General features: G+C 56.9%; 1 protein-coding gene and 1 long non-coding RNA gene across 2 annotated transcripts; both read left to right on the forward strand.

The window, feature by feature from the left end:
- Positions 1–1,728: 1,728 nt before the first annotated feature.
- Positions 1,729–10,916, forward strand: LOC119113398 (ankyrin repeat and LEM domain-containing protein 2). Its single transcript, XM_037237720.1, has 10 exons — positions 1,729–1,858; positions 4,111–4,181; positions 5,094–5,314; positions 5,808–5,846; positions 5,991–6,044; positions 7,065–7,247; positions 8,351–8,530; positions 8,920–9,125; positions 10,251–10,389; positions 10,863–10,916. The coding sequence occupies exons 1-10, from the start codon at positions 1,833–1,835 to the stop codon at positions 10,914–10,916; spliced, it is 1,173 nt and encodes a 390-aa protein (XP_037093615.1). The 5' UTR covers positions 1,729–1,832.
- A 304-nt stretch (positions 10,917–11,220) lies between these two features.
- Positions 11,221–17,591, forward strand: LOC119113337 (uncharacterized). Its single transcript, XR_005095891.1, has 3 exons — positions 11,221–11,326; positions 11,773–11,904; positions 16,355–17,591. It is a non-coding gene; the product is annotated as an uncharacterized LOC119113337 (long non-coding RNA).
- Positions 17,592–18,371: the final 780 nt, after the last annotated feature.

Below are 18,371 nucleotides of genomic sequence, written 5' to 3' on the forward strand. Positions count from 1 at the left end.
TGTGGGGCCCTTGTGGGGCTTACCTGGGACACATGGGACCCACCTGGGCAGCCCAAATGCGACCCGCCTGGGCAGCCCAGGTGGTTCCCATGTGGGCAGCCCAGTTGGGACCCGCCTGGGTAACTCAGTTAGGCCAGCCCACCACGGGCCAGTCCAGCTGGGGCCCACGTAACCAGCCCAGATGGGCCCATATGGCTGGCCCAGATGGGCCCCAATAACGCTTCCCCGATATGCCATGTCAAATTCCTTCTGATGAATCGACGGCCGCAATTCCAGGCAGACTGCTTCATGTCATCGATAATAAGGCAGGTCAAAGTTTATTTTCCATGTATTTGACCGAAATTGCCTCAACAACAGCACCCTTGCGCAAAGCGTACACTTCCCTGTTATCCTGCCCGATGCGACAATTGCTAAATTAAACTAAGCACAATAAAAAGTGCTTAATTAAGCACTGAACTGGAGTGCAGGTCATGTCAGGTTACGTGATGACCCCACTTAAACAAATGTAAGTGACACATTTCCAGAAAAAACCGGAGCTGAATGATGTCACTTGCTTGATTGAATGAGGCCTAGTTAAAAAGTTGGAAAAATACGCGTACGCATAAAATCAGTTCCTGTCACAATACATCATTTACCATTGAATTTTATATGGGACCTGTGGACTTGTAAAATTCCGACCCCTCTGATTTTTTTTAGAAACATTATAAACATAGCACAGTTCAAATAAGGAGGGCATCTCTCGGCTTTTCATGGACATCAAAACCTGCAACCTATAGACTTCACCGTAGGCCAGATCGATATTTGTTGCGTCCAGATATAGGCTGCTAGTGCACTTCAGCCTTTCTCTTGTGCAATTTTCGTGAAAGTAGAAGGGTCGTCAATTTTTGCTGAACATGGGTATCAAACTGCTACGAACCTCAGACAAGTATCTGTGCTGAAGTGTTTTTTTAAGCAAAAGTTGTCACTAACAAGCATTTGCGCCCGAGCATTCGCATACAAGCAACTGTTTACGACCTCTTTCCATACGAACTCGTGTGCTTATAAACACTTGCGCTGCGAACCCTTTTCCGACGAACCTCTCTCCTTGCCATCTTTATCTATACGTCCTTTTTCATTGCAAACTTTTTCTGGTACTAACTTAATACCTCATTCACTTCATCCTGACGAACTTAAGCGACACCTTAATCACGCGAAAAAATTGTTATAGGCACTTTCTTTCTATTGCACCTGTGTCCGCAACCCGTTCCCAACGTCCCCATAGTGTCGTCGCCCCTGATTGAGGGTTACATATCGTCGCATTCCTAGATGTCCTATACATGCCGAAGAAGCACAGAGCGTTTCCTTCGGTTCGCGAACCCCGCAGATCGAGCAGCAAGACTTGTGAGCTTGTTGTAACTTGGCTCCTAACGTAACGTAACGTAACTCGAAAGCTGAATCCACTCATAGCGATGAGACACCCCCTAGAAGTGAACTCAAAGGTTAATCGATTTCAAACGAAGTCTGTTTGACCACCTCACATGTTTTAGTGTTATTTGCAATGGCCCACTGAGATAAAGTGGGCATATCCAACGTCGAACGACATCGCACAGAAAAATCATTCTTGTCGGCTGGTACAGAGGTCTTTTTGCGCATGAAGTTTTTTAACTATTTGGTAGGTTTGGTATCATACAAAACAAACGCATGAAAGGCAGAAACTGTGATATTTTTAAACAACGCGTCATTTCTGTGAAGACGTTAAGGGGGGTGCGTAATGCAGGGCAGCGCCCCTGGACAAACTATTCGTTCGCAGTTTCCTGTATTACGTCCACAGCTGGCATAACAAGTACATTGACATGAGCGAAGGAGATGATGCCAGAAGGTAATGAAACGTTGCGTGGACCTACAAGTAGGCGCATGATCATGGATGATGCGTGCCACATGCTCCTATTTTAAGTCAGTTTGAGCCGCTTGTGCAGACCATACGTCACCATGGGCCCGCCTGTTGATATGCTTACAACCTGTTGATTTGAAAATGGCAATCTAAGGTAGTGGGAGATAGTTTCCACCTATTTACCTGACTGTATATGCAGGTGTGTTGTGACCATAATTGAGCCATTCCCAGGATGGTCACGTTACCTTACACCATGTCTTTCAGTGTTGATTGTGCTGAACTCATGATTATTGCTCTTTCTGACTCACTGCTACTGTTTTTGTGTAATTTTGGAATTGTAATAGAGTGAAAATGGTGAAAAGAATGGAATAACTCACCCTTCTCCAGTCTGCAAAAATACCCTCTGCCCAAATACCCAAAAATACCCACCCATCAGTGACCAGAACCTTGAGCTCTCATGTGCTGAAGTGAGGTCATACTAAATTGCTCTGATTTCTGTAATGTTTTTTGCTTGAAAAATGTCTTCAGAGTATTTTGTCTTGAGATTACCCTTACAACATTGTTATTTCCCTGAAAAATTGGCTCCCTTTGGTTTGAAATGGGTAGTACTATGCACTGAACTCGCAATGCCAAAGTCTATAGAGCACAAATACTGGAATTGTTTCAGTGATGCTGCTGCCAGGCAGGACATGGTCAGAGCAACATACATATTTTGTAGTCTGGACCCAGAGAGCTAAAGCTGTTACTGGTAGGACATGATTAACTAAAATGTGAAAGCATGTAAACATGCCCCACATTTTCCACTGACAACAATACCGACAGCTGTGGCCTATTTACAACCATGCATTGTAAGTAATTTTGATATTGTACTGAAAGTTTTGCTGGATTTGGTCTCACCACCTAAATGATCTTAATGAAGTGAACCCAAAATTTCTGAAGCATTGGGCAAAAAATGAAAGAAAAGAATTTTTATAACTTTTCTTTAAAAACATGGCAATGCATGTTATGTGGGATCTGTACCAGAATGAAAATATTGGCAACAATTTCAATGCATTTCCCTCATAAATGTAAGCTCTCAGTTGGGCACAGTCACCATTAATTGAAATGCATGCAGGGCCAATGCTTCTTGAAGCTATGATATTACAAAGGCAGTATCATGCAAAGATATTCTGCAAAAATTTTTTGCAAGAGTAATGGTTGAAGTCAATGCAAGCTTGGCTGGCTTTTGTTCAGTACACACAAGCACAAAGTTTGAAGCACTGATGTACTTCAGCTTCCAGTGCAATAAATGTTATTTTTGCAGGCTGGCAGTGAGTTACAAAACTCCTGGAATTACCTGAATTATGGTGCAAATGTCACTGTCTTGACCCATGGCCTGTTATGAGTTGCATTATATAAGAAGCATGAATAAAAAACAAAAGGCAGCCATCAATCATTATATGGGCGCCACATGACCAATGTAGTCAGTGCGCCCCAAAGCCCAAATCATCATCATCAATCATGATAACAAGAAATTCATGAAAAACCGTACCATGATGAAAGGACTACTGGTGCAAATTACAGTTTACTCTGCTCTAACTGTTTTGTTGATTCAGCATTTTGTTGATCCAGATACCCCTCCAGTAACATTTAGAAATCATTTGGACCAGCTCTAAAGGTCTAAGAATGTCATTTATAGCTAAATTCAGACAGGTCGGGTGCTAAGATGAGTTTAGAGAATGCATGTGAAACTTGAGGTAGGTCAGCCTTGATGGACCCCAGTGGCTCCTTTTTGCCCCAATATCTTTATGTCCTTACACTTTCATTAAACACTTCTTATGCTTAAGCATAGAGCCAGGGTATAGTTTTCTATTCAGTTGCAGTGCCACACCCCTGCTCCTCTTGAGCTTCAGCCCTTGCTCACCCCTACCCCTAACTTTGAAAAGAAGTGTGTCTTTGGGGTAGGTTTCATGATACAATTTTTCACCATTCTGTCCTCCCCAGCCCCTTCCAACCTATTTTGTGAAACAGTACCCTGGTCTGCATTGATTGTTTGCAAAATGACTGCAAAATGGGCACACCATTCATTGCCCCAGAACTATAGTTTCCTGTTTACATGACATTTACCTTGGCAGGAATAATGAAATCAATATGGTGCTTTGATGTCTGCTCTGATTGTGTCATTATAGCCTTTTGATAAATGGTACAGATGTTCAGATGATGTTACCAGATAATGAGCAATGGACTTTCTCTTATTTCAGTGCTGGAAATCATCCATCAACATTTTATGGTGTCAACCTAGGTCTGCCTGAAGGTGCCCAAAGACCAGAGGGTAAGTGGTGCCATGTCCACAAACTCTGGTTTGTCAATAATTTAGTGTCTGTATGGGTGGGTATGCACAAAGAGCAATGCATCATTTTGTGTTTGTTTTTGCTGTGCTGTGGTAATGGTCATCTTGGTCTTTGGCTTCCCAAAATACCTGGCTACCAGTCTGCTGGTGGCAGTCACAAGTCACTTATACCTGTTTCAGTACATATTCACATACTGGCTCACATGCTGATTGGCCTTGACAGCATGTGAGCTTATCATGTTAAATGCAATTGCAGGGTAAGTTGAATCTTCAATACTGTACCACTCACACACATTCAGCCATGCATATATCCTCCTCATGTCTCTTGTGACGATCAGGGGTGTTTCAGCATTCATTTCTCATCAGTTATTCACTTCAGGGAGCAGAAGCAAATCATGGAAGTGGTAGGGTATCTGATTTATATTCATTGCAAGACTTATTGTGTTCAGCAAATTACAGCTCCAAAGTTTTGTGTTAGTGGAACTGGCTATAATATCTTATGCCTAAATGCTTACTGAATAGTGCTCTAGGTACTAAATAGCACTCTGAATAGCACTCTAGAGCAAGTTCAACATATTTATGTATGAGACAACACAAGCAAGCAACATTTTAGTTACAGGGCAGCTTGGCCTATTTGGACCATTCGCCGGAGCTGCTGCATATGAAACTATGTAGGTGCAGCGTTTGTGGCGCTGGTTCGATGATCATCCCATGTGACTGCTGGTCCCGAGCACGGCCTCGTGTAGAGCAGCAGACGCTGGTGCGGTGATCTTTGCGTACTGTGCTCTTAATAGGAGCCTCCGACCGCGCTCGTCGAAAGATGAGTTTCCGCTGAGCCGTTGGACGCCGATTTGTGAGGTCACACCCGGCACCGGATGCGGTGCTCCCCGGCAGATGTTCCGCTGGTGTGCACCAGCATCCAGGAGGTGCAGGCGGCGGTGCGCACGCACAAGACGGCCCGCTTCAAGCAGTTCACGTGTCGCGAGCTGGCGGCCGTCTACAGCGGCCAGAGACTGGAGCCGGCCGAGCCCACGTCGCCCGCGGCCGCGCCGGCCGCCGCCGCGGGCGGCGAGAAGCCGTCCCCCTTCAGGAACCCCACCCGGCCGGAGTTTCAGGTGAGGTTCGGGCGGGGCGGGGCGGGGCGGGACCGTCGTTGTACGCTCGGCCGGCTCCCGTCGGCGTCGGGCCTCGCGCAGGCGGGAGCCGGGGGCGTCGGTCAGACCGGGAGCGCGTGACTACCGCCACGTGCCGAGCGGGCTGGGACGGCAGACTGCAGCAGACTGTGACCTGGGGGCTCCGTGTCAGGGGGGGGGGGGGGGCAGGAGCGTTTCGTGTCAAACCTCACGCTGGCAGCGGAGGGCGGGATGTATGTAGTGCAGTGGCCAGCCAGTTTCGGGTTAATACTCCAGATTTCATCATTGCCGCTGAGCTCGGACTTCAGATTTACGTGGTTGAACCGTGACATGTTTCCATTGTCGGCCCATGAGTACAGACAGCGAAAAGAGACTGAAACAATAACGTTGTCCACGTGCGGTACCGACTTACGCGGTGCCCCCCACCCTGTGGCCGCCCTCCGCCGGCGTCACGCGCCCTGTGCGCCTTCGGCAGGCGTTCCGCTCGCTGGTGGAGCACGGCGACGAGGCGGCCGTGGCGGCGGCCGTCGAGCGCAACCCGCGCCTGCTGGTCAGCAGCGGCGACGCGCCGGCGCTGCTGCGCGAGGGGCCGCGCCACAACGCGCTTCACTTGGCGGCGCTGCACGGCCGGCCGGCCGTCTGCCGCCGCCTGCTGCAGGCCGTCGCCGAGCCCGGCTTCTTCCGCATCCTCTACCCGGACGATGAGCCCGAGGTGGGTCCGAGACTGAGCCGGGACGAGCGGCCCGGAGCGGGCGGGGACGCGATGTCAGCGGCTGGACCGGGACGATGGACGAGCGGTGTGTGTCAGAGTGTGGACCTGGGATTCGAGTCCAGATAGTATGATAGAATGATAGTCATATCAATGATAGTAGTCAACAATCATGTTATAGTCATAGTCAGTAGCCATATGTCGTAGTCTTAGTCAATGATAGAATGGTAGTGAGATATAATGCAAGATGGAGAGTGTACCAGGAAGATAATTATTTGGATGTGGGTAGAGCCTGATGCGAACCGGGCGGGGGTGTCAGAGGATTCACCTGGACGATGGGCGGTGGGCGCTGGTTCTACACGTCAAAGGCTGTACTCGGGCGACATGCGTGTTATGTGCCAGGGCTGTATGTCAGGCGCTGTACCCACCCATGCTAGAAGTCGTGTGCGCGAGCCGTGTTTCAGAGTATGCGTGGCCAGGACGTGCTTGCACAGTTGACTGCAGCTGACCAAGAATGCTGATGTGCAGTTTGGATGCATGTCCTGGATGGGCCTCTGGATGGTTGGCAGTATGCCATGTCAGAGGCTTGGCCCTGGGCCCCGGTGCGAATGAACGTACGCCAGGGACGCCGCCCGAACTGTAATTACCATGTCAAGTGCAGGTTGCCTGTCACAGGCCGCTCCGGAACGATAAGCGATGGGCCCTGACTAGCCAATGAAGCCTGCGTTTGGGGCTTGTCGGTGGGTGCGACATGTGAGTGGCAAAAGGTGAAATGACGAATGTTAGCCGACTCCCGCCTGCGCACCAACAACTGGATTAAACACCATCAGCACTATATTCTGTGGGCTAGGGGTCTCCAAGGTAACCGCCTCCATCCGAATCCAACCGCCACCGTCCGTCCGCTTGGGCCCATGCCTGCCTGGGCCAGCTGTTTACTCCTGTTGGCGTGTCTTGTCCGCGCATGTCCCTCTTGCCAGGCGTCGCCAGTCAGCGAATCTGACCTGTAACCTCTGACCTCGGCAGGTGGCATCCGCGCGCGCCAGGCGGGTCACCGACCTCTACCTGAACGTGCCGACCAAGGGCACGTACGAGACGCCGCTCCACCTGGCCTCCAAGCTCGGTCACGTGGAGGTGGTGCGCGAGCTGGTGCGGCACCCGGCCTGCAAGCGCGACGTCCGCAACAAGTTCGGCGAGACGCCCGAGCAGGTCAGGGGCGCGAGTGCGGCGCAGTGGCGAGGGGGCGGTCATAGCGGAGTGGCTGGTCAGGGACGCGGGTACATCGCAGGGGCGAGGGGCGGTCATAGCGGAGTGGCAGGTCAGGGGCGCAGGTACGGCGCAGGGGCGAGGGGCGGTCACGGTAGAGTGGCAGGTCAGGGACGCGCGCTGGCGCAGGGGCGAGGGGGCGGTCATAGCGGAGTGGCAGGTCAGGGACGCGGGTACATCGCAGGGGCGGGGGCGGTCACGGCGGAGTGGCAGGTCAGAGACGCGCGCTGGCGCAGGGGCGAGGGGCGGTCATAGCGGAGTGGCAGGTCAGGGACGCGGGTACATCGCAGGGGCGAGGGGCGGTCATAGCGGAGTGGCAGGTCAGGGACGCGGGTGCGGCGCAGGGGCGAGGGGCGGTCATAGCGGAGTGGCAGGTCAGGGACGCGGGTACGGCGCAGGGACGGGGAAGCGGTCATAGCGGAGTGGCAGGTCAGGGACGCGGGTGCGGCGCAGGGACGAGGAAGCGGTCATAGCAGAGTGGCAGGTCAGGGACGCGCGCTGGCGCAGAGGCAAGGGATTGGCCAGGGAACCAGGAGTGATGCCAACGTGCGAAGAGAGCTGAGAGACACGAGGATGGATGAGAGGCGGAAGGGACAGTCGTCTTTGAAGACAGGGTCAGTAAGACGGTCTTCACGGGTCAGCGAGACAGGGGACAACCGAGAGACACGGGCGGGTCAAAAGCGCTCAAACGGGTCACAGAGACGCGCAGCAGACCAGGGAGACAGCGGACAGCGGCTCGAGCTGTTCGGACACAGGGACAAGTCATTGGGATTGCAGATGGGCCGCGGGTGCAGCGGCCGCCGCCGTCGGGAGCTGGCCTGGCCTGGCGGGACCAGTCGGCACGGGTGTGACGCCGTGTGACGTAACGTCATGTGACGTTGCGCCGTGTGGCGTGGCGCCGTGTGACGTGACGCCGTGACGCGGCACCAGCCAGCGTGACGCCGTGTGACGTTACGCCATGTGACGTTACGCCGTGTGACGCGTCGCCGTGTGACGTGACGCCGTGACGCGGCACCAGCCGGCGTGACGCCGTGCGCGCCCGGCAGGTGATCTGCAAGCAAAGCAAGGGCGGCGAGTCTGCGGACGCGGCGCGCCAGCTGGCGTTCTTGCTGCAGGACCCGTACTACGTGCAGGTGCTGGCAGACGCGGACGGCTGCGAGCCGCCCGTGCTGGCGCCGCCCTGCTCGCCACAGCAGGGCAGGCCAGTCGGGGAGTCCCCGGTGCAGGTCAGTGACGCGCGCTCGCTCCGGTGAAGGTCGGTGACCTTGACCCCAGCTGGGTGGGTCGGCCGGAACAGCACCGGTGCAAGTCGGTGCTCTTACTCCCCTCGCTTGCTTTCTCATTGCATTGTGTATCATTCATTCTTTATCGGTAAAATTAACTTCATGATTATGATTGTAATAATCAGACAACATGCCGTGCCCTGGTTTTCTCCTTCGTCTAGCAGGAGTTGGGGCGCGGACCCCACATTACACCCCGCTGTTGCCTGACTGCCGCCGCTAGAGTCTGGTTTCCTCGCCACACCCCGGTGTTACCTGACTTCCACCGCCCGCCGCCAGAGTCCGAACTCCACACTACACCCCGCTGTTACCTGGCTACCGCCTCCCGCCGCCAGAGTCCGGACTCGCCGCTAGGCTCGCCGGTGGGCTCGCCGCTGCGGCCGCGCGCCTGGGCCGGCCCCATGCCGCGCCAGCTGGCGGACGAGTTCCACCGCCGTTGGCGCTCGCCGCTGAGCGTCAGCCCGCTCCGCAGCCGCAAGGCGCACGCCCTGGACGACGTTCGACTGAGCGACGCCAGCAAGGGCTGGGAACGGGTCGGCCGGTGAGTGAACGCCGCCCGTAGGTCGGTTCTGTCTCCGTGCTCTGTCTCCGTGCTCTGTCTCCGTGCTCTGTCTCCGGCCCTGTCTCCGTGCTCTGTCTCCGGCCCTGTCTCCGTGCTCCGTCTCCGGCTCTGTCTCCGTGCTCCGTCTCCGGCCCTGTCTCCGTGTGTTGGCGCGGCGGGGTGTGGTGCGGTGTGATGTCGGCGGGCGTTGGCGTCAGCGTGGCCGCCACTGAATGGCGGGGTCTGGACGCTGTGACTTGGCAGGTGTGGGCTGCGTTCGTGTTTCGGCCATGCAAAGCATGTCGGAACCGATTTGGCCCTCGGATTGGATTCTCAGTAGCCGGCCCCCGTGCGCTCTGACACCTTTGTACACGCGAGGTGTGCATGGGTGTGCGAGGATCTGCAAGTGTGCATATGCATGGAATGCACACACGTGGGTGCATGCCAGCGCGCGTGCGGATGAATGCGCGCGTGTGCAGCGACTGGGCGGACTGCTTTCCGGGAGGTGGGCTTTGGACGTGGAGCCCGGGAGGATGGTCAGAGGTCAGCCGCCGAAGAGACGGCTGTGGGCCAGGTGCACGCACGGGGACGGTGGCGGGGAATGCTCGAAACTGGACGGTGGAACGGCGGTGATGAGGGTGTCAGGCGACGGGCTGATCAGTGGTTGGACAGGACAGCCACCAGCCGTCCTCCTCACGCAGCGTAGGCCTGCCTGAGCGCTGTTGTGACTGGCCGGGGGTCACGAGTTTGTCACGATCTGTCATGTTCTCACGAGTCGATCACGAGTCTGTGATCGGGTCTGTCACATGTCTGTCGCGTTCTCACGAATCGATCACGAGTCCGTTACGGTCTGTCATGAGTGTAACTAAGCCTGTCACGTGTCTGCCACGTGTCTGTCACGTTCTCACAAGTCGGTCGCGAGTCTGTCATGCGTCTGCCACGTTCTCACGAGTCGATCGCGAGTGTGTCATGCTTCTGTCACATTCTCATCACTCCGTCATGAGTCTGCCACCATCTATCAAGAGTCCTTCACGAGTCTGTCACGTGCCTGTCACGGGGGTTACGTGGCGTCACGCCTCGGCCGTGTGCCGCCTGTGACGTCGGCGCGCGCCCGGCCGCCGCCAGCGGGCTGGCGTCCGAGCTGGCGGTGGAGTGGCGCGAGTACTGGCCGTTCCTGGACCGGCACCTGGACATCGGCTCCCAGGCGGGGCTGCAGGCGCTCGAGGAGCACCTGCACCGGCAGGGCTGCGCGGTGCTCGACACGGTGAGGGTGGCGGCGGCGGTCGTGGGAGGACCGCGGCCCGTTGTGGGTGGCGCGGACGTGAGTCACCGCACGGATGTCGGGAGAGATTGTGCGGTGACGTGTTGGTGGTGCGGAGCGTCAAGTCTGAAATGCTGTGGTCGGTCTGTAGAGCTGGGCTCGACGTTGGCGTTCGTGCATCACTCACTCCGCGCCTGCGGTGGTGGTGCTTGCCGTCCCTGAGCCCGGATCAGGGCCCTGGGTGGGCAGCAGACTGGGGGTGTGGTCCGATGACGTCATCCGCTGCTCCCTGAGGCGAATCATGTGCGCTGCTCAACGACGCCGTCCGACCGCCTGGAATGGGGGCGGTACGAACGCACCCTGTGCTGTAGACTGCGACGTCTCCGACCTACGCAGTTGTGCGGCTCAGTCCGGGCACCGGACCGGATGTCGACTGTATGCAACGCCGCCGGCAATTGGCCCATGGCTGGGAGCAGCAATCCTTGCCGGTACTCTTCCAAACACTCCGCCGCGCTGAGTGCGGGCGCTGACGGTATCGCCCGGCTCTGCAGACCGCGCAGCTGGAGGAGGCGGCGCAGCGGCTGGAGGCGGCCGGCCGCCCCTCGCCGCCGGCCCCACCGGCGCCGCCGAGCCGCCGCACGCCGCGCGCCGCGCCCCTCTCGCCGGTCAGCGCGCTCTGCCGGGATCTGCACGAGCTGCGGCTGGACGAGCGCTCGCTGGAGGAGGAGGCGGTGGAGGTGGCGCCCCCGCCGCCGCCGCCGGCGGCGCCGCGCCGCGGCCGGCTGCGCGAGCTGTTGCGCCAGCGTCAGTGCTCGGAGCCGCTGCCGGCGGAGCTAGAGAGCGACGCCAGCGACGGCGAGGAGTTCTACACGCCGCCCTCGTCGGCCGGCTCGGGCTCGCCAGCCACGCCCGACGAGGCGCCCGAGGTGTTCATCTGCGGGTCAGTCTATGGCAACTGGCGTCCCTAACCTGTCCGTACAGCGAGTTCGTACACGGGCCAGAATTTTGTACGCTGGCCAGCTCGTGCACGGGTTGGCCAGAAGTTCATACGCGGGCCAGTTCACCGAAGGGGGAGCTGGCGCTGTGAACTGATGGCCAAGGTTGTTCACGTGCCGTCATTATCAGCAAATGTTCACCAGAATCTCCGTCGGTGAACATTGTCATGTGTGGCGAAATCTCGTGCCGTATTGCTGCAGAGCGGTAGTAGAGGACTACACATCCGAAGCAGTTTTAACCTTCGGTAAGCAGCCTTGTGAAGGCGCCAATGATACCGCCGTTCCAACCGCCTTTGTTAACTTTCATTGTCAATGAATGAGTGTCGCCAGCGAGTGGCGTCCCGTAGTTGAAGGCGATTGTCGAGTTGAGCGAGTTCGGCCTCCTTCACAGCCGCCAGCCCACCACCGCGGACCTGGACGTGCTGCGAGCGCTGGAGGCCGTCACCGTGGACCGCAGCCTCTTCCCCAGCGTCTGCAACTGGCGCAGCCAGGTGCTGGTTCGCTCGCGCAACCAGGGATTCAGGTCAGGCCATGCAGCTGGCTGATTCGGGTCAGGTCGTGCAACGAGGTTTTCAGGTCAGTTCACACCATCAGGGTTTCAGGTCAAATCACTCAGCCAGTGATGTCATTTCAGGTCAGGTCAGGGGTTCGGGGTAGGCTACATTGCGAGGGATTCAGGCCAGGAGACGGAGCCACGGGATCAGAGCGGAACGCACAGCCAGGGATTCACGTCAGTTCACGAAGCTTTCAGGCCACTGGCTTCCGCAGGCAGGGGTTCAGGTCAGGTCTTCGGAGCGATGAGGCCGGGTCGAGTCGTCCGGCACAGGGACCAACACAGGGTGTCGACTTAGAGATTTGGATCATGTCGGGGACCCAGTAGGCTCATACAGTGGGCACCAGGCCTCCGCACGGCGGCTGCTGCTGCGGTACAGGCCGTGCGCCCGTGGGTCCGTCAGGGTGATTGACCTCGGTGCTGTCTGACCGGCGGTACCCGATGGCTTTACCCAGCCCGCAGAGGTCGGAGGTCAGCCAAGGTGCGGGCTTTGACGCTTGGTGCGACCGACATGTCTGCCTCGCACTCCGCGTGATGCCTCGCACGCGGATGTTTCGCACTCGGGGTGATGTGTCGCACGCGGATTCCTCGCACTCGGGGTGATGTGTCGCACGCGGATGCCTCGCACTCCGCGCGATGCCTCGCACGCGGATGCCTTGCACTCGGGGTAATGTGTCGCACGCGGATGCCTCGCACTCCGCGCGACGCCTCGCACGCGGATGCCTCGCACTCGGGGTGATGTGTCGCACGCGGATGCCTTGCGCTCGGGGTGTTGTGTCGCACGCGGATTCCTCGCACTCGGGGTGATGTGTCGCACGCGGATTCCTCGCACTCGGGGTGATGTGTCACACGCGGATGCCTCGCACTCGGGGTGATGTGTCGCACGCGGATGCCTTGCGCTCGGGGTGATGTGTCGCACGCGGATGCCTCGCACTCGGGGTGATGTGTCACACGTGGATGCCTCGCACTCGGGGTGATGCGTGGCACGCGGATGCCTCGCGCTGTATGCGATGTTTCACGCGGACGCCTCGTACACCGCGCGATATTCAGGCGCGCCAGTCGTCCACTCCAGCCTCCAGCCCAGTGAGATGGACTGCGTCCGTGACTCGCGGTCTATTGAGTCACTCCTCATCCGACTCCTGAGTAGCCCGACACAGCCTGGCGTCGTCTGGCTCCGACCGCGGAGTACGCTCCGATATCCGGATCAGTTCCGGTGCAGGCAGTTCTGCTGGGCAATTCCGGTGGGCAGTCAGCGCCCAGGCGACGTAAGCCGACAAACTCTCCAGTAACTGCCTATAATACATCAAGTATTAATTATATGATAATAATATTAAGTAAGGAAAAGTATTATTTTATTTATATATATTTGATATTATATATATATATATATATATATATATATATATATATATATATATAAATTAAGTAAAATAATATTAAGCGTTAGTAATGCATGAAGCTTGTCACGATCTCAGGACCTAGCTTGACAACGGGATTTATAACTTGAATTGTAACGAAACGGCTCCAAAGCACAAGAAACATTGGGATCGTTGGAGAAAGCATAAGATCGCCGCACGGCACAAGAACGCTGCCGTGGGATAGCCCGTCAGCCGCAGGGAACGGAGCGTCAAGCAGCAGCACGGTCGTGCTGAAGGTCCGACTCCCGGACCGTCCTCATGTTTGGATGGCTGTTGGTCGAGGTCCGAATCCGGTGGGGTGGGGTGGTGTGAGCGCAGTGCGCCGGCAGCGGCTGCATAGAGATGTGAGGTGTCCCTCTCGGCGGGTAGGGTGCCGGTAGTGTAGTGGTTAACGCGTCTGCTGTTAGCGTCGTCTGTTAACCACTGCGCGTCTGGGAAACCAGAGGCACGGGGCTCGATTCCCCGCGGTGCCCGTCCTTCCTGCCAGGGTGAGAGGCAGGCGACGCCATATAGCCTCAGCAGCTGAGTGCTTCGTAAAGCTCCAATGGCACGCATGTCTCGGCGGGTAGTCGAGGCGCGCCAGGGGATTCGCAGCCAGGAGATTGCGCTACTGCAGAAGCGACAGTAGTAGTAGCGGTGGAAGTGCAGGCAGTAGTAGTGGAAGTAGTATCCTGTTCATGTGAGTTATCCCTCGGTTACCCTCTGAAGAGGTTTTCGGCTATCCGCCCGGTCGGCACGGAGCGTAGCCCCAGTTTCCCCCTCCTCAGAGCGTGTGAACTCAATGCACTCGCCCTCACCCGCGGTCAAAGTTCTGAAACGATTCTCCGCGTGAGTACGGACGCTGGCGGCATCTCTTGGATGCTTCGTAAACTACACAAATGAATCACAGATATTAAAATAACAAGCACCCGGTGTGTTGCCAGCTTTTGTTCGGCAGGCACCGTGTTAAAAATGGGTTTCTAAATAGGTCTGTTTGGTCCTTTTTTAGTTTGTTGCTCAGTGACGTTTTTGCGGTAAGGTATGAAAATGCTCCAGATGCAACATTCCAGAAATCATAAAAGTGAAGAGCCAACAAAATTATTCATCCATCCATACCAAGCGAGAATCCGCACGTTGCGGATCGGACAAAAATGCATGATAACTGCAATCTATTTAGGTAGTTGTGCCACTTTTCTGGCAGTGGTTATGCAATATTTGGCGATTTGCAACAGCCAATGGAATGAAATTTCATTTCGTGACAGGCGCAACACCTCAACGCCCGAACCAAATTTGGTCAAGATCCCGTGACGGTAGCAGAACTCTGGACATGTTAAAGTTTGTTTGACTTCAGTTAACTCTACCTCGGCAACGTACCCTTCAGAGCGATGACTTCGACAATTTCCCTCCAAAGGCGTCATTGAAAATAACTTCAGTCCTGTCAAAGGCGCTCTTGCCTTCGTCAGGGCGTCCCTGGGCGCGCCTATGACTGTGCCGCTCTGACCTCCAGACGTCGGCGGGACGTGGCGCGCGCCACGCCGGCCGCGCGACCGCCGCCGTCGTCGCCGCCACCCGCCGCCGTCGCCGTTTGCGGCCTTCCGAGCCCCCGGCGGCGCGCGCGCAGCTCGCCCGTGCTGGCCCTGATTGGGCCCGAGCTCGCCCGCGCGGCGCGGCCGTGAGTAGCGCGACATCTGTCAGCGGCGCCAAGAACTTAAGCCTGCAGATCCGCCCGGCAGAGGCCACCGCCTGAGGGCTGACCCGTTTGTCCCCGTGGTTCGATTCCACGTGCTGAAGCTGCTCGGCGCGCTTTCGATGTGGTAACGCTGTTGCCTGACCTTCACACGTCACTCCGCGTAACGCTGTGCATCTCTTCAGCTTATTTCTTGCAGTTCCAGCCCTGCACTTTCTCTGTCATGCGTTATTCGTGGTGATATGTTCTCTTGCGTGACCGCGCAAACCATTAACAGAGGGAGCATGCGGTTCGGAAGCCAGGTCAACGCATCCTTTGTCCATCGGATCCTGTCACCGTGTGCGCACGTGCGGCTCTTCCCAGGCGTACAGTAGCTTGTCCTCAGCAGAATGAGCAACGAGCCATTTCGACCTCAGCCGTATCGCTTCCCGACAGGGTTACACCGTGCGATTCAGTTGCGCATCGCGCTTTGGTAGAAACCTGTGGAATATTTTTTCATCTTTCCTCATCGCTTTATTCTATGTATTTTGCACGGTTTATCCGCTTTTTAGTGCTTAAGTGTCCCAAATAGGACTGAATAGCCCGAAGCCAATCGAATTCAGAAGTGAGTTCCGTATGCTTGCATCGCATGCATCGCACTGCTTCTCGAGAACGGGCGGAAGGCTGACCCCCCAGAGCTGTGTCAGTGTGGCGACGCAGAGCATTGTGTGACACGCACAGCTTGCGCGACTTGAGCGAGAACATCCACAAAAGTCCGTAGCAGGCGATGTGGGATGCATGGACTCAGATGGCATGTCTCCTCTCTCCATGCCGGCGCGTGGACGTCTCGAGTACAGAGATGTGGTCGGTAGGTGCGCATTTTTACCGAGCGAACCGTCAGCTTGTGCAGTTGTATCGACGCGGCCGACAACAGAGCGTAGGGCTCACTTCGTACAACACGAGGTCTCTCCGAATATATAGCGACACCTACGGATGCTCCTGATCTGGTTACCAAGGCCATTTGAATAGTAATGGTGTCGCCATGCATACCCAATAATAATGATCCTTCGGCATCCCGGGATGAGCCGGCAATTTGACGGCGTATCCAGATACATTCACATAAAAAATGTTAATATCGATGTCTCTGGATCAGTGACTATCATTGAAGGTCGAATTTTGCCATCACGTACCCATAGATTCATCATTCGTATCAATGGTGATGAAGCTCTGGGAGCGCGAGCGTTTCACTAACCTTCTGCAGTGCCGAGGCGTCCACGGGCTGTGCGCTTGCCGTTCACCGAGGCTGGTGCGCCGGCTGCGGCGGGCGCGGCGGCGCTGACGGCCGGCCGTGTTGCAGGTTCTCCACGCCGCGGCGTCCAGCCTGCCGGACGGCGGCCGCGTCCGAGAGGGACGGCTCACCGGTCACGCGCCCGGCCGCCAGTCGGCTGGCCGGCCGGCCCGCGCCTGTCAACGGCCACCGGTGGTGACCCGTCAACAGCCGCCGGTGGTGACCCGTCAACAGCCGCCGGTGGTGACCCGTCAACAGCCACCGGTGGTGACCCGTCAACGGTCATCGATGGTGACCCGTCAACATCCACTGGTTGTGACCCGTCAACAGCCACCGGTGGTGACCCGTCAACGGCCACCGGTGGTGACCCGTCATCGGCCACCGGTGGTGACCCGTCAACGGCCACCGGTGGTGACCCGTCAATAGCCGCCTGTGGTGACCCGTCATCGGCCACCGGTGGTGACCCGTCAACGGCCATCGATGGTGACCCGTCAACAGCCCCTGGTTGTGACCCGTCAATAGCCACCGGTGGTGACCCGTCAGTGGCCACCAGTGGTGACCCGTCAGGTGCCACCGGTGGTGACCCGTCAACGACCATCGGTGATCGCCGGTGACCGCCAGCAGCCACCGGTGATCACCCGTCAACTGCCATCGGTGACCGTCAACGGTCGCCGCGACTGCTAGTGACGGGCAGTGGCCATCTGTGTGGAGGGCAAGGGTCACTGTGACGGATGATCTGTGAGTAGGGTGATGACGTGCCGAGTGTACTGTAGGTGGAAGGTCTAGGGAACATCAGTTTGTAAGAGGGTTTCATACGTATAGTATTTAATGTACGTAGCTTTTATTTCAGTCGCTATGCTTCAGTTCTGCGTTATTCAACCTTCGCCTGGAATCCTCACTGGCTGAACTTCACGCTTGCAATCTGGATGAGGCGTAAAGGAAGAAATTGTTTCGTATGATTTCCAACTTTCCTTGGGCTGGCGACATTATGTCAGCAAACAACCACTCCCTACGCAATCTTCACACGCAGCAGTGCTAGACCAGACCTTCTCCTTACGAGGCGCTGTAACTCCCCAGTCTGTGGCCTCCGATGGGAAGCCCAGGCGGACCCACGTGCCGGTTTGCGGGCAGCGACAGGTCCTGCCGGCGTTATGCCGCGTGCGCAGTGTAACGACGTCTGCGACTCGCGCGGAGCGCAACGGCGACTGCTTCCAGACGACACCGAGGCTTTAATGGGGCCCGTCTTTGCGCCGCCTGTCCTGAGGGTAGCCCTCAGGATTGTTTAGGACAAGGGTATCCGAGAAGAGGGGTCGCTCCAAGGAGTCATGGCTACTTCAGCAGTGTGACTGTGACGGTGTGGTGGAGTGCTATGTTGCCAGGGTGTGATGCTGACAGGCCCATCTGCTGCTGTGTCCTCCGCTGGGTGTTCAGTGAGGATGTGCTGTGGGGCGGCGGGTCTGCTGCCGGTTGAAAGTAAGTCTAGGCTGTCTTTGAGACGCTTTGGGCAAGTGGCTGGTCCTGGACGTGTACTGCGCAGACTTCATTAATGAACGACAGCACATGCGAACGGTCCCTGAAGCTGGTCGAGACGTGAAAACACTCGTGTAACGAGACGGCGCTTAAGAGGCGGAGTGAGACTGCCTGTGACTGACTCTGGTCAGACTCTGACTGACTGGTCAGACTTTGACTGCCTCTGGTCAGACTCTGACTGCCTCTGGTCAGAATCTGACGGCACTGCGTGTGACGCAGGCCGTGCATTGCAACCCACGTGCTGGTCACGTGCCAGCCCGCCGTGCTGGTCTGGGATGCGCACAGCCGCATGACGGCGCAGTTTCGGCCGCTGGGCCGCGCGGCGGCCGCTCCCCTCTGCTGGGCGTGACGTGACGCTGCTCCGCGGCCCGCCCCCGCCGCGCGGGCCACGCGGCGCCCCCGCCGCGGTGGCATATGGCTCCGTCGTGTGAGGCAGTCCGCTGCCTCTCACGGAGAGGGATGTGGGAAGCCTGGGTGCGGGGCCTCGCCGAGGGCGCAGCGGCGGCGGCGGGGAGTGAGAGCCACGTGCCCCGACCAGCGCGGGGCTCTCCGGAGG

The sequence above is a fragment of the Pollicipes pollicipes genome, unplaced genomic scaffold (assembly GCF_011947565.3).
Source record: "Pollicipes pollicipes isolate AB1234 unplaced genomic scaffold, Ppol_2.1 Scaffold_7262;HRSCAF=8765_pilon_pilon_pilon, whole genome shotgun sequence".
NCBI lineage: Eukaryota > Metazoa > Arthropoda > Thecostraca > Pollicipedomorpha > Pollicipedidae > Pollicipes > Pollicipes pollicipes.